At 40.8% G+C, this 16,039-nt stretch overlaps 1 protein-coding gene across 2 annotated transcripts in view; it reads left to right on the top strand.

Annotated features, from left to right (window-relative positions):
• Positions 1 to 16,039, top strand: part of LOC101744460 (uncharacterized) — a 98,728-nt gene that overhangs the window by 70,635 nt on the left and 12,054 nt on the right. For both annotated transcript variants that reach the window (XM_012689706.4, XM_012689707.4), the window contains exons 3-12: positions 2,178 to 2,312; positions 4,138 to 4,425; positions 5,513 to 5,705; positions 6,454 to 6,544; positions 7,800 to 7,931; positions 9,061 to 9,324; positions 9,840 to 9,972; positions 11,777 to 11,887; positions 13,977 to 14,075; positions 15,296 to 15,382. In XM_012689706.4, coding sequence (XP_012545160.1) covers positions 2,257 to 2,312; positions 4,138 to 4,425; positions 5,513 to 5,705; positions 6,454 to 6,544; positions 7,800 to 7,931; positions 9,061 to 9,324; positions 9,840 to 9,972; positions 11,777 to 11,887; positions 13,977 to 14,075; positions 15,296 to 15,382 — 1,454 coding nt within the window. In that variant the 5' untranslated portion in view covers positions 2,178 to 2,256. The remainder of the gene's footprint in view (positions 1 to 2,177; positions 2,313 to 4,137; positions 4,426 to 5,512; positions 5,706 to 6,453; positions 6,545 to 7,799; positions 7,932 to 9,060; positions 9,325 to 9,839; positions 9,973 to 11,776; positions 11,888 to 13,976; positions 14,076 to 15,295; positions 15,383 to 16,039) is intronic.

Below are 16,039 nucleotides of genomic sequence, written 5' to 3' on the forward strand. Positions count from 1 at the left end.
TATAAAATCGTATTTTGTTAGTTTTTTTAAACTTATATTTATTTTATTTGCCATCAGTAATGAGTGCTTCGATGATTTGTGGTTCGAGTGATGATTTTTTCTTGTTACCCGAAACAAGAACGTGTCTTCATTGTGTTACGGTCGAGAAACGTTGGAGCCATGAACGTCGGAGCCTCTGAGTCAATGACTTTGTATCTGTACCGTATGTTTTATCAGTGTTTCCATTTTACAAGCGCCCCATCCGCTTCTAGAGTTCACGTCTACTTCTTCAATCTGCAATCAACAGCTGTGAAGCTTAACTTTGTCACGGTCGTTCGCCTGTCGAATGAGTTTGGAGTCCCATGGAGTTTCCAGGGTGTTTTTCTTTAAGCTAGGCTTGAACACAGGCCTGAGCGGCTGGCATTAGATTTGCTGTACCTTTTTTTTAGAAATAGACAGGGTAGTGGTACCTACCTGCGCGGACTCACTAGAGGTCCTACCACCAGTAAAAACCTGTGATATTGCTTGTGTCCATGATCGACTGTGATCACTAAGCATCAAACAAATCGATCTTCAAAGTCTTATAAGAACGCACAAGAGGCGAGTTATTTGTAAAGGCAAAATATTAAACGAATGGGTTATACTGAAAATCCTCCTTGCCTCGATAATCCTCAATGCTGAGGGTCGTGGCCTCTTCTAATAACTTTCTCCTGGATTATCCTGCGCCACTCCTGTCTATCCTCGGCTGTGTGGATATCAACGTGAACTGAAGTGATGAGAGTGGAGTGTAAATGGAGACACGGTAATAACATGTTATTATGTAGACGTTTTGCTTGATCATAACGCTCTATTAGAAAGAGCCTGGTAATAGGTAATAATGGTAAGGGAGGTAATCTTGGGAGCTCGCAAAGGTAGATTCCACGACCCTGCCTTTTAAGCCGTGAAGCAGTAATGCGTTTTGGTTTGAAAGATGGGGCAGCCGTTTAAACTGAGACTTAAAACTCATGTCTCAAGATGGGTAGCGGTATTTAGGTTGTTGATGTCCCGGGGCTTCGGTAACCACCTAACTCAGATGGGCCGTGAGCTCGTCCACCCATATAAGCAAAAAGAAGCCTCAGACTGACATCAATATGAGTTTAATAACCTCGCACCGTTGTCAAATAAAGAGTCGCAGCCCTATTTATGGATCTAATTTATTCACGGAAACAACCTATTATAGAGTCCGCCCGAATTAGACAGGGCCAACGTGCAGCGACTAGTAAACAACCAGGTCACTTGTTTAAGAGGACCATATCTATTTATTTTAAGGCTAATCTAACTCGTGAACAAATTATTTGGGTAGAAACTGCACGTAAGTTGGGGTTTTCCTGAGAAAGACACTACGTATGCAATAAGCGTACTGCGATGATGTGCCGCAAAATTTATTGAGATTCTTATTAAGAATGTTTTCTAAGATATTATAAGGTCCTGTTAGCTAGTTACTGATAATAAAATCGCCACCATTGAATTTATTGCTTAATAATATCAGATAATGAGAACCAATAACACAAAATGAATAAATTAGCGTAGTATGTCATAAGTTTAATTCGACGATGGATTGTTTTTTTGGTTCCCGCCAAAAAGCCCGCGAAAGAGTTACGCGCGATGTGTGTGTTTGGGCGTTATGTAGAAAATATGTAAATGACGCTAACACCCCAAGTCAGTGGCAATATCCGCGAAGATGTGTCAAAGAAATTTTTAAAGCCGGCTAACACATCCTTCATAATTTCTAACCGTTTTTTTTTATTATCTGGCAAAAGCTAACAAGTTTTTCCGCTTCGCTTCAGGTGATCCACTCGCTGTTTCGCTTCAAGTAGTTCCGATTACTAAATGACTGCGTGCCATCTCTGCAACGCTTTTATAGCCGATACCACATCCCTAGGATTATCGAGAATATTCCACACATTTCGAGTATTGTGTTTCCGCTTTCTGACAATAGATGGCGTTATACTTCTCGAGCGTTCTAGATGCTACTAGATCCTTCGATATTCGATCGACTATTCGGCGATAGGTGGCGTTACTCTTGCCGGCATAAGAATATTGTTTTTTTTATTCCAGTCTTTATTCCACAAGACCATAGACGTGACGCGGTCTCCTTTAGTCCCTCTACGACAAGCGAAAGAAATTCTTCAATATTAATTGTCTTCTCAATGTTTCAGATCACCAAAGCTGTCGTTAGTCGAGGATTCGTGAAGATCTCGGTGATCGAATGATGCAGTGCGGTTGGTCGTCGGCGAAATGGCCGCATTATCCTGCTATCAGCCCTGCAGACCGCATCTGGCGCAACCCGCTAGGTAAATGTCGAATTAAATGAAAATATAGCCGTTTTATTTTACGTAAAACGTAGTATTTATTTGGGAGAGCTCTACCTATTATAAACCAGCTTATTATTATTAAGGGATTTTATGACCTGGTAACTAAGACCTTTAAGTCATTTATTATTTTAATTTATATTCTTACTTTTATGAAAAATGATAATATGGAGTGAAATGAAATGAAATGCAGATGATTAATTTGAGACATTAATCAACTGGCATGAAATGTAATTTCAGTAAAATGGTCGTCATTTACTGAGATTTTTTTAGTGGACTTTTTGGAGGATCCCGAGAAGTTACGTCCAGTGGCTTTGTTTAATTTTCTCACATTTGTACACTATCACTGAAAGTAAACAGTCAATAAACCACCGCTGTTACACATTTAAACCCGAAGAAACACTAAATAGACAAAATAAAACAAATCACACAACTTCACTCCTCGCGTTCCCGCCAAAAAGCCCATCATAAACCAGGAATGACAGACTTACATAGATTATATTTTAAAGTATAAACTAGAAATGTACTCATTACAACATGAGTCTATAAAGTAGGGTTCAATTTTCTTATTTCAACAGTAAATTCGACTTATCTATGCAACAAGCATATCTAACATCGATAGCGTTTGGCAAATTTGACTGATCTTAGAAAACGGCATTGATTATGAACCGCCGTCATATTAATACTATGAATCGTGAAGACGTTCAAAGATAAGTCACGATTCTCGGGAATAGTGACCAACCTTCTATCTTAACTAATTACAGGTAAATCCTGTTTTTTTTTATTGCTTAGGTAGGTGGACGAGCTCACAGCCCACCTGGTGTTAAGTAGTTACTGGAGCCCATAGACCTCTACGACGTAAATGGGCCACCCACCTTGAGATATATTAAGTTTTAAGGTCTCAAGTATAGTTACAACGGCTGCCCCACCCTTCAAACCGAAACGCTATATATTAATTTCATTATTGGTAGACGATTCACCACGGACGGTCAATTGCCCGTGTTCTACGAAAACTAAAGTTTTTTCGCCCCTAACTATTCTCTGGTAGACTATTCCAGCTACGCGAGGATGGGTAGGTTAGTTCACGGGTGCAACCTGAGAGAATTTGCCAACACTAGCCATAGTAAGAGTAGTGCTTCACAGAGTCTACCATTGGATCGAAAGCGACTCCACTGAAAAACTCAGTGCCCTGCATCTATGGGACTGCAAAGCGATTCTAATTATGTCTATGACACGCGAAAAACGAAGAAACTCATTTCATAATTGCAGACAAGAGGAACGTATTTCATTTAGTGAATTTTATTGAAATTTTTGCCGACATACAAGTAACAGCACTAATTATTTTTATTTAATGCTACAATTAACGTCGATGCTTTTTGTCCCTACCTATGCTGAGAGCCTTAAGAGGCTATTTCAGCTTCACACTAGCGTGTAAGTGAGGTCTCGGGGCTCAAACCGGAATTGTGGCTAACACTGGCCCTACCACGAGCAGTGCTTTGCAGAATCTGGCACCGGATCGGAAACGCGACCCACTGAGGAGATCCGGCGAGAAACTCAGTGGACTCTGTCTGTGGGTTAAATTACTCGTCGAGCCCTTTGTCGCAAGCGACGGGTTCGGCATGGACGGTGACCGGAGTATATACTGGTGGTAGGACCGCTCTTGTATGCACGTACTACCGACTTGTTTACTTCGGGTGCGAAGGTATTAAGGTATCAAAATCTTCCCGATGACTGATTAGAAAAACACTTTAGTACTGTTGTTGTCCTTGTCCCACGCTGCGCTAACCGTGGATGCTTGACATTGCAGGTGTCTAGACGACGAAGAGCATACATCGGCTCCGTTCTCCATCCGCCGGCAGCAGTTCATAGAGAGATGTCACGAGGCCCGCAACACGAGACACCGCGACTTCATACCTGAAGTTTCGGTCAAGAAGACCAGGGACGAGCTCGCCAGGCATGCGGCACAAGCCGCGGCGCTATGCCAGCGCCGACTGAACGTTGAATCGGGCTGGTCTAAAGTCGAGGAAGTTCGGAAGAAGTTCGAAGGTGCGGCCGCTTCCGCATCATACTCGAGGTCTTTTGAATCGCCTCCCAGGTAATTACCGTTTACGACATTGTTATTTAAATGTTAAAATGTCCACAAGAAATACGCTTGCTATTGGGCATGTTGCATTGTTATATTTTCGGTTATCTTGTGCAACCTAACCCATGCATCAGCCCGCTGAGTTTCTCGCCGGATTTTCTCAGCGGGTCGCGATTCCGATCCGGTAGTAGATTCCTTCGCGAAGCAGCTGCTCTTGAGTTGTTAGGTCTCCTTCGAAGGCGCTAAGGGAGCTGTTAGCAAATCCCACCCCTCCTGGCTGAGCCTTTGCTTGTCCACCTGTTCTGGTGAAACCGGAAAGACCTCCGGGCCACCAGTAAACCTTCAATCATAAAAAAAGGTATTTTTGATGTATTCGAGTCTGTATACCCGGTATTAAAGGATGACCGGATCTCATAAACTTAGTTGCACTACAATAACGATGGCTTCCCGTTCAGAATATAACACGTGACTGCTTTACAGCAGTTTTGGCCCGTGACATAGTCGCATAACTCGATTGCATTGCTTTGGGCGACTCATCCACTAGACCATTGACTTATATGGCAAAGAGTCAGCACTTATTAGGTAGGATAGTTATTTTATTTATCAAATCTATTGCCGATCTGTACCTACATATCGCCTTTTCGCATTAAAAGTGTACAATTTCCAAAAATATTCCAAATTGAGTTAATATGCGTGAACATTTGGTATCACCGGTATTTTTCTCATAAAAACTGTCAAAAGAGCGTAGTTTAGTTTTAATTTTATTTTTTTTGTTAACTTATGTTTTCACAACTATTAACAAAATTAATACATAATTTTATCTAACTTTAAATGACAGATAATGTAACTGGTAAAAAAAAAAATGTTACAAAGACGATTAATATTTAAAATATTATATGTTAAACCTTTAAAACACTCTCCTGTAAAATTAGTAAGTTTTGAGATTATACAGTTTTAATGCGAGAAGACGATATATCTGATTTAAGCTATATTAAGCGCACAACAAAATGTTACAAATATACGACGAATCCTTAAAACTTACCTAATATTTCAAAGAATAATGAAAAATCTACAGCTTAAGTACAATCTACTTTGTCAGACGTCGGCTAGCTGATTCCCTGTTCGCAAGCTTCAAGTTGCCCCGCAAGAAGGAAAACATGGCGACCCCGAGGTCTTTACCGCCACAGCCGCAGCAAAAACGCAAGTCTGCCGTAGAACTGCTCGCAGAGACCAAAGCGTTTTACGTGAAGTCCGAAACAGTACTGGACAGGAAGCAAGAGTTGCCTTTGAGGGTATGTACGATTTATTCGCAAAGTAACCCAGTTTTCTGGTGGACGATAATGCATCCAGAATGGAAGAATAAATTTGATTAAGACTATTTATTTGTTAAATATAATTATAATAATAACTGGGAACAAATCACGCACGGTTGTCCAGTCGCAATTTAAGATTCCCTGTGTCATGGATACCAGAGATAATGTTTAAATAAATACATATATAAATAATAAACGTCCAGACAAAGAGCAAACAAAACTGTTCATCACACAATGTTGGCCCGATGTCGGAATCGAACTCACGACCCTTGGCACACTTCTTACTGGTGGTAGGACCGCTTGTGAGTCCGCGCGGGTAGGTACCACCGCCCTGCCTATTTCTGCCGTGAAGCAGTAATGCGTTTCGGTTTGAAGGGTGGGGCAGCCGTTGTAACTGCACTTGAGACCCTAGAACTTATATCTCAAGGTGGGTGGCGCATTTACGTTGTAGATGTTTATGGGCTCCAGTAACCACTTAACACCAGGTGGGCTGTGAGCTCGTCCACCCATATAAACAATAAAAAAAAGGACGAATCAGGGGCGTTAATTAATGCACCGCCAAATTAGACTAATGTATCACAGATAAATGTATCAGTAAATTTGAATGGTAAAAGCCATTAGCGCACAGCTTTTCGAGGCGTCGAAGGGTTTGATTAGGTTTAATCTATTGATCATCCAGCATAAAGAATTAGGGCTTAGCTAATGCGAAGTTTATGTACGGTTCCAGATGAGCAGTGGCTTGGGACAGGCGATAGCAGCAGGCGGCTGTCATCTAGTCAGTTCCGGCACCTTGAACAACGACGTGTGCTGTAATCTTTGTGAGTGCAATTGATGATAAATATCTCGGCTTAATGTTAGGTGCCCGACTGGCATGAGACTCTCGGGCTGTCAGTTCCGGTATCGACCGGGGACGCGTGTTTGACGCTTCAAAGTCTGGCGCGCACTAATTGGGGGCAGTGTCGCCAACTGTTTGAAAACTTTTCCCCCTAAAGCAATTTCAAAAACCACTAAATTCAAAACAAAACTCCCCAACGACGGACCAAGTATTTATTAATTACAATATAAGTAAAGAAATAAATAAAAATAATAAATAATTAGTTAATAACAATTTAACAAGTTATTTAGTATTTTTCTATATAAAATTTTATCCCTAAAAATATCCCCAAAAAATTTCACCCCCTAAAAAAATCCCTGTATAGATTTTTTCCCCCTAAATTTGGGGGGAAAACCCCGGAGTTGGCATCACTGATTGGGGGTGCAAATGGTGTAATAGATGCGCGGGCGAGGGTAGCGCGGGGTGGGTCGTCGCGTCACGGATCTGAGTCACAATCCCTTTGGCTACTGTTGCCCCGCGAAACGGAACGCTGCGTTATATCGCCATGTTTATAGCAAAGGGAAAAACAAACATAAGATGTTAAATTAAAGATCTGGGGATTGTCGACTAGTTGGCCAATATAAAGATAGTTTTGCGTAGCTGGTCTGGTTGAAGTCGTCGTGGCCTAAAGGATAAGACGTCCGGTGCATTCGTATCTAGCAATGCACCGGTGTTCGAATTCCGCAGGCGGGTACAAAATTTTCTAATGAAATACGTACCTATAAAATGTTCGCGATTGACTTCCACGGTGAAGGAATAACATCGTGTAATAAAAATCAAACCCGCAAAACTATAATTTGCGTAATTACTGGTGGTAGGACCTCTTGTGAGTCCGCACGGGTAGGTACCACCACCCTGCCTATTTCTGCCCTGAAGCAGTGAAGGGTGGGGCAGCCGTTGTAACTATACTGAGACATTAGAACTCATATCTCAACGTAGATTGCCCCAATGGGCTATGGGCCCCGGTCACCGATTAACATGAGGTGGGCCATGAGCTCGTCCACTCACCTATGCAATAAAATTAAAATGAAACAAGATTCTGCGAAGCACTGCTCTTGCTAAGGTTAGTGTTAGCAAATTCTCTCAGATTGATCCCGTGAGCTCACCTACCGATCCGCTCATAGCTGAAATAGCCCCTTAGGCTACTGACGTATAGGTAGGTCAAAAAATAGGATATTAATATAATTTATTGTACGCAGATGCCACAACCAGAAATGTGGGTAGTACAAGACGGGCCGTTAGCGCCAGCGAGGGACTACAGAACACGCTCAGACGACTCCTAGAACATGCAGACAGCAGAGAAAACGTTTACTCGCCTGCTTTCGGGACTTGTATGTGACTTACTGTCAATAAACACAAACTCATCATCATCTTAGCCTGTCAACTGTCCACTGCTGTATATAGGCTTCTCCAATTGATGTCCAGTGCGGTCAGTCCGTTGTCACTTGCATCCAACCTGACCAACGTTTACTGGTGGTAGGACCTCTTGTGAGTCCGCGCGGGTAGGTACCACCGCCCTGCTTATTTCTGCCGTGAAGCAGTAATGCGTTTCGGTTTGAAGGGTGGGGCAGCCGTTGTAACTATACTTGAGACCTTAGAATTTATATCTCAAGGTGGGTGGCGCATTTACATAGTAGATGTCTATGGGCTCCAGTAACCACTTGACACCAGGTGGGCTGTGAGCTCGTCCACCCATCTAAGCAAATAAAAAAAATAAAAAAACCAAGCGATTCTCACTAGGTCATCGGTCTATATGGTAGGTGGTCGACCCACACTGCGCTTGCCAGTACGTGGTCTCCACTCAAGGATCTTTCTGCCCCATCGGCCGTCCGATCTCGCGTCATGTGACCTGCCCACTGCCACTTTAGCTCGCTAATCCTATGGGCTATGTCAGCAACTTTGATTCTTCTACAGATCTCCTCATTACTGATTCGGTCACGTAGAGAAATACCAAGCATAGCCATAAAAATAAACAAACTCAAACTCAATAAACGGGTATGATGGACAGTATCAACAGGAAGAAAAAAAGATGGAATCTATATATTAATACAAGTGAAGCAAAGAGCTTTGTATCCCTTTTTACGAAAATTGCGCGGACGGAGGAGTACGAAATTTCCCACACTTATAGAGAATATAGAGACGGAGTGCAAAATGTTAATTTTTTTTAAAATTACACATTAAAAATACATTAAATCACCTAAAAAACACATTACCACACTACTTACAAACTTTTGTTAATGCTTAAAGTCTGTAGACAAATTGAGAATAAGTTAATATTGTTTATCTTTCTTGACGAAATCTGTCACTATAGAAATATAGTCTTTGACAATAGAAGCATAATAATGTTGAAACTTATGATTTCAATTAATTATAGTCGAAGTTTGACTACTGTTTTTTTATTTATTGCTTATATGGGTGGACGAGCTCATAGTAGGTAGTTAATAGTTAAATTTGTTTCAGCGCATAAAATCTATTCGGAGACCCGACGTCTCAAGGACAGCTTCGCCGAGAGGGAGCCCGTACAACGGACGCATCATAATTCTGGAACGTTCTCTGGTACATCTTCCTCCGGGACGTCAGGGTCGAAAGCGCACAGATCCGATCCCGACCGGGACAAAAGCAGAACCCTGACGTACGGAGACGCGAGGGTTTTCTTCCCGGACTCATTCGTGATATCCCGACAGCGCGCCAGCGAGGTTGTCATTAAGAATGCCTATCCCATACGTGAGTTTTCACATACTAAAGATGTATCTTCTTGAATTGTTTTAATGTGTGCTTAGTGTGAGTTTCTTAACTTCTCGATCGCGTTACCTTCTTTTTTTTATTGCTTAGATGGGTGGACGAGCTTACAGCCCACCTGGTGTTAAGTGGTTACTGGAGCCCATAGAGAACGTAAATGCGCCAGTACCTTGAGATACAAGTTCTAAAGTCTCAAGTACAGTTACAACGGTTGCCCCGCCCTTAAAACCGAAACGCATTACTGCTTCACGGCAGAAATAGGCAGGGTGGTGGTAACTACCCGTGCGGACCACCAGTGAACCGTTATCCTACCATATAGGAGGAGGACGAGTATGGTCCCGTCACTTAATACAAGTACACCCTACGTTTTAACTATTAGGACAAACATACCCGGACTAGAAGAAAAGCGTTACCTAAATATTACTTGTTTCTCCAAAGAGCACATCACTGGTTCAAGAATTGCGTTGTAATCGTAATCTTTTTTAATCATAATTGAATAGCGAGTCCCGAAACGAGTCCAGGACACATGGAGCTTCCGGATCCGGTGCTCAGCGCCGAAGGATCTCCAGCCGAGCAACTTGGAGCCATCAGTCCTCCCGCACAGTACGCGCATTCTGCACCTCGTTACGTTAGGTAAGAAAACCTCATCATCATCATCATAATCAGCCTGCGGCAGTCCACTGCTGGACATAGGCCTCCCCCAAAGCTCGCCACTGAACCCGATCTTCGATTCTACGCATCCAGTTACTGCCAGCTGCCTTGCGCAGGTCGTCGCTCCATCTAGCAGGAGGGCGTCCTACACTACGTTTGCCGGTTCGCGGTCTCCAATAGAATACGCAATGAGGTCATTCGGGCAAAAACCAAAGCTATCGATATAGCTCGCAGAGTTAGTAAGCTGAAGTGGCAGTGGGCTGGTCATATATGTCGCAGAACCGATAACCGTTGGGGTAGACGTGTTCTGGAGTGGAGACCGCGAAGAAAAACCTGATATAGGCGAATCAAATGACGCAAACAAACGCCAATAAAAACAGCTGACGTGCGGGTCAACGACCTAAGGCATGCGCCGCAGTGGATGACGACGCAAAAACTCATCATAACCTTCATTGGACTTACGCAGCCCGCAATGTAAACTGTATATCGAGGGGTGATAGGCTATTTATTTGGTTTAAGCAACATTTTTGCAATATTACAAGAGAGCCATTAAAACTACCATTAGAAAACAAAAATACAACGAAAAACATCCTCAGCTATTTATTTGAATGGGGTAAACTTAATTGAAGTTCAATTAAAAACATCGAACTGTTGCTGCTGATACCTAATAAAACGGACTTCTTTTTGTTGCCCTGTAGACAGACGAGCGTACGGCCTACCTGATGGTAAGTGGTTACTGTCGCCCATGGACTTCAGCAATTCCATAAATTACAAAGATAAATGTCGCGTATTAAGCCAAAAGTCGCTTAGTAGGCAGCGGCTTGGCTCTGCCCCTGGCATTGCTGTCTGCCTACAATGGCAATAAAAAAATAAAAATTAAACCAAATAGCCTTTCATCTGTCGATATAATCTAAAAGGCGTCATTGCTGTGAATACAATGTCAATGCACCCGTTCTCTGAACGATTCAATAAACCAATTGAACAATGCTTTTCCCTTAAATAAATGCATACACGTTTTAGATATCTCTTTAACATTGATTCCCTGGTACTCCACATCATCATCATAGTCGGTTGCTTTTGTCAGAGCAGTCGTGGTCATGTGGAATTCTTGTTTATTAAAGCCTTGACAGATGTTCTCCATAGTTTGCGAACCGAGGCCCGGCGCACGCACTCGTTAAGTGGGGTTTCAGTAAGGTCTTCCACCTGATCAATCCAGCGCATGGGAATTCGTCCACGAGATTCGTCCTCTTACCATTGACCCTACCCTGAACAACAAGTTTCTCGAAAGAAAAAGGATCGATGCATTAGAAATGTGATTCTGGAGAAGGATGCTTCGTATGTTTTGGACTGAGCATCGCGCCAACGCCTCAATCCTAAAATAACTAAATACCTCTCAAAGCTTGTCGTCAACTTACAGGTGGTAGGACCTCTTGTGAGTCCCCGCGGGTAGGTACCACCACCCTGCCTATTTCTGTCGTGAAGCAGTAATGCGTTTCGGTTTTAAGGGTGGGGCAGCCGTTGTAACTATACTTGAGACCTTAAAACTTATATCTCAAGGTGGGTGATGCATTTACGTTGTAAATTTCTATGGGCTACAGTAACCACTTAACACCAGGTGAGCTGTGAGCTCGTCCACCGATCTAAGCAATAAAAAAAATTAGTACAATCCAGGATTCTTCGATATTTTTTACACGTATCGCGACAGCCAGCAGAGTCTATCGAGAAACTTGTACTCTACATAACATACACATAATTTGCTTTATCATTGTATCTCATTTGTCCCCAGATCGAACTCCCACTCCCAGCCAAGTGTCCGTGACGACGAGACCTGCCCGAACATCAACAGTCACAAGTCGCTTCCGGACCTCCACACGCAAGTCCGATGCTATGCGGAGCAGTGCGTATTTATGAAACCTCGTTCGTTATCAGTGGCCCCCTGTGTCCCCCTAGGCCCCCTGAGCCCCCCTTAGGCCCCCCTCAGGCCCCCCTCGCCCCTCGGAAATAAATCGAATGGGGCTCCAGTAGAAAATCAATAACGTTGTAAATAAATCACTCAATTAGATCCATAAAACAAATGCTAATACTTTTAAAGTCGTCGTGGCCTAAAAGATAAGACGTCCGGTGCGTTAGTCTGTAGCGATGTACCAGTGTTCGAATCCCGCATGCGGGTACCAATTTTTTTAATGTAATACGTACTAAACATATGTTCACGATTGGCTTCCACTGTGAAAGAATAACATCGTGGGGTAAAAATCAAACCCGCATAATTATAATTTGCGTAATTACTGGTGGTAGGACCTCTTGCGAGTCCGCACGGGTAGGTACCGCCACCGTGCCTATTTCTGTCGTGAAGCAGTGATGCGTTTCGGTTTGAAGGGTGGCGTAGCCGTTGTAACTGTACTGAGACCTTAGAACTTATATCTCAAGGTGGGTAGTGGTATTTACATAGTAGATGTCTATGGGCTCCAGTAACCACTCAATACTAGGCGGGCTGTGAGCTCGTCCACTCATCAAGCAATTTAAAAAAACTGGAATCAATAATAATATTCTACGAAAAACCCTTCGTCGCGAGCGACGGGTTCGACGAGAACGATGACCGGTGCTTGAGGACCAAAAAGCACCGTTAGTGGATCGGGAGTATTCGAAACGACCTGAATTGCTTCTCGCGTACCCTCCAAAGTACTGACAATGAGTGTCGTGTTTGTTCATTTCAGATATGTCAAACTAGCAAACCCGGCGAACTTTGTTCCGCCACACGGTTTGTTTCAAACACATCAACCAGTCAACTTCAAAATTCTACTTTATATATATATTTTTTTAAGCGATTTTATGACCTGGTAACTAAGACCTTTAAGTCATGTCTTATTTTACTTTATTTTCTTAATTTTATGAAAAATGATAATATGGAGTGAAATGAAATGAAAATGATTAATTTGAGACATTAATCAACTGGGATGAAATTTAATGAAATGAGATGATATGGGATGAAATATAATCGCAGTAAAATGGTGGTCATTTACTGAGATTTTTTCAGTGGACTTTTTGGAGGAACCCGAGAAGTTACGTCCAGCGGCTTTGTTTCATTTTCCCACATTTGTGCACTTTCACAGATATTAAACAGTTAATAAACCACCATTATTACACATTTAAACCTGAAGAAACACTAAATAGACAAAATAAAACAAATCACACAACTTCACTCCTCGCGTTCCCGCCAAAAAGTCCTCTACTTTATATTAACACAATTAACCATAGAATATATTACGCTTAGCTGTCAGTTGCGTTCTGTTAAAGTTACCACGTTTTATGTCAAGTCCCACGGGAATGTGATAAAAAGTATCCTATGTCCTTCTCCTGGTTAGCTAAGCTACCTCCTCACCAATTTTCAGCCAAATCAGTTTAATCGTTCTTGAGTTATAAATAGTGTAACTAACACGACTTTTTTTTATATATAGATGATATACAGTTTAGTAAAAATAATTTAAGAGAACCGATTTCTCACCTCCGATTTCGGTGCAGTCTTCGAATGATTACGAAGATATGGAAATGGATGTTGTTGAACGGGGGATTTTTTTTTTTTTTTTTTAGATAAATAATAAATAAATAAATAAATATTTTACTAACAGTCACGCCACATTCACTGGTCCCGTGATAAGTTCATAAAGAACTTGTGTTACAGGTACCAGATAACGGAAATAAATATAAGATTTTTATTATACACATACACATATTTAATATACATCCATAACCCTGGAAAAGACATTTATATTTATCATACAAATATCTTCCCTTGGCGGGATTCGAACCCGTGACCCCCTTGTGTAGTGACCATGTCACTTACCACTACACCAGACGGCCGTTGTTTTCCAACGGAAATTCATTCTAGACGGAATTGTTTCATTGAAAGCTCTCGCTCGGAACCGTCTTGCTGAGGAGGACGGAGCAGAGATACGCCCATTTTAATGGTTGGTTTATTTCAATCTCAGCGTCACCGAAGGTCGTACGGATACAATAGGCAGATCGCCTCGACGCCGTCGCTATTCGAACCATCAGAGGACCGCTTCATGCTCTTCAAAAGGCACAAGGTATTTAGAAATTCTTTTTTTTTTGAGGGATTTTATGACCTGGTAACTAAGACCTTTAAGTCATGTCTTATTTTAAATTATTTTCTTATTTTTATGAAAAATGATGAAATGAAATGAAGATGATTAATTTAAGACCTTAATCAACTAGGATGAAATTAAATGACATGAGATGATATGGGATGAAATATAATCTCAGTAAAATGGTGGTCATTTACTGAGATTTTTTCAGTGGACTTTTTGGAGGATCCCGAGAAGTTATGTTCAGCGGCTTTGTTTCATTTTCCCACATTTGTGCATTTTCACAGATATTAAACAGTTAATAAACCACCGTTATTACACATTTAAACCCGAAGAAACACTAAATAGACAAAATAAAACAAATCACACAACTTCACTCCTCGCTTTCCCGCCAAAAAGTCCTTAGAAATTCTCATTCCCAAACTAATATAGATTACATTATAACCGCAAACTGTTATGAAAACTGTTGTATAAAAATATGTTTTTTTTAATACGCTTTTATTAGCTTCAGACGTATGTATGTTAGTACGTAACGGAATCTTTGAACATGATTTTGACCCCTTCAAAACGTCGGATTAACTCGAAATTTGGCATACTTATTAAGGACCGATGACAGTTCACTATAAAAAAAAAAATTGAAAAAATTTAAATTCAACTAAAAAATGAAAAATAAAGAATAGTTTAAAAAAACAAAAAATACGTTTTATAGAAAATCCAACTAATAATAGAAAATTAATTTTAATAAATTTTAATTAAAAATCATGTAAGAAAAAATGATTTTATTTTAAAGAAAGCGTGGGGTGCATGGTATCAGCAGTTATAAATATTTTATGAACAGATTTGAGTAGAAGGGTTATTTTGATAATATCCTGAAAAGCTCCCCTAAACTATTATTTATTGTTTTTAATTGTGAATTGGATAATGACCACTTATATTCGAACGACGATAAAAAATTGACTATAATCATCGACATCGGCAAATTATCAATTTTTTCCCTGACAACACCGCAACTTATCTATCTAGCTAAGCAAACAAAAAAATCAGTTTGCAAAAACAGAGGAATTTCGTAATGAGCTGTTTTGTCTTCTCTTAAATTAATTCTAATAATAAGAGTTATATTTGGTATGCGACACGTATACCCTTGCCAGATCTCGAATTTTTAACGAGTAATTTTATTAAAATCGATTACCTATACACAACAGATCCAATCATTCATCGTTGATATCGTCATGTGAAGCGTTTTCGGAGCATCCCTCCCCTGGTGAAGACAACTATCAGTCTTATACGAGGTAAGAAAAAATGAATAAATCATTTTTTGACAATCTCTCTTTCTCTCTCTCGCACAGATACACACAAATAGTCCGAGAAAAATTCAAAATTCAATTTTCGATTTTTGAAAAATATTTTTTTGTTGACGTTACTTTTGGCGGGAACGCGAGTAGTGAAGTTGGGTGAATTGTTTTATTTTACAATTTAGTGTTTCTCTAGTTTTAAAAGTACATAATATAATAACGGTAGTTTATTAATTACTTAGCATCTGTGAACGGGCACAAATGTGAGAAAATAAAACAAATCCGCTGGACGTAGCGTCTTGGGTTTTTTCCAAAAAGTCTACTGAAAAGTCTCTGTATATAATCATATAATAATTTACGGAGATTTTACTGCATCATAGCTCATCTGGTTTTATTTACTTTCATTCCCATTAAAATCTCAAATTAATTAACTTCACTTCGATATTCGCTTCATAACGCACAAAATTTGTACGTATTTAATAAATTGAAGATTACAGGCACGATTATAGGCATATATAAGACTAGCTGTACCCGTCCGCTTCGCTGGGCATTTAAAATTAACATTATTATTTCTCACCCCCACAAAGATTCTCATCATTAACGCCCCCGCAACTGGTGTACGGAGTCCAACACTCATATAAATATTAGCCCATA

This window comes from Bombyx mori, chromosome 20 (assembly GCF_030269925.1).
Source record: "Bombyx mori chromosome 20, ASM3026992v2".
Classification (NCBI taxonomy): domain Eukaryota; kingdom Metazoa; phylum Arthropoda; class Insecta; order Lepidoptera; family Bombycidae; genus Bombyx; species Bombyx mori.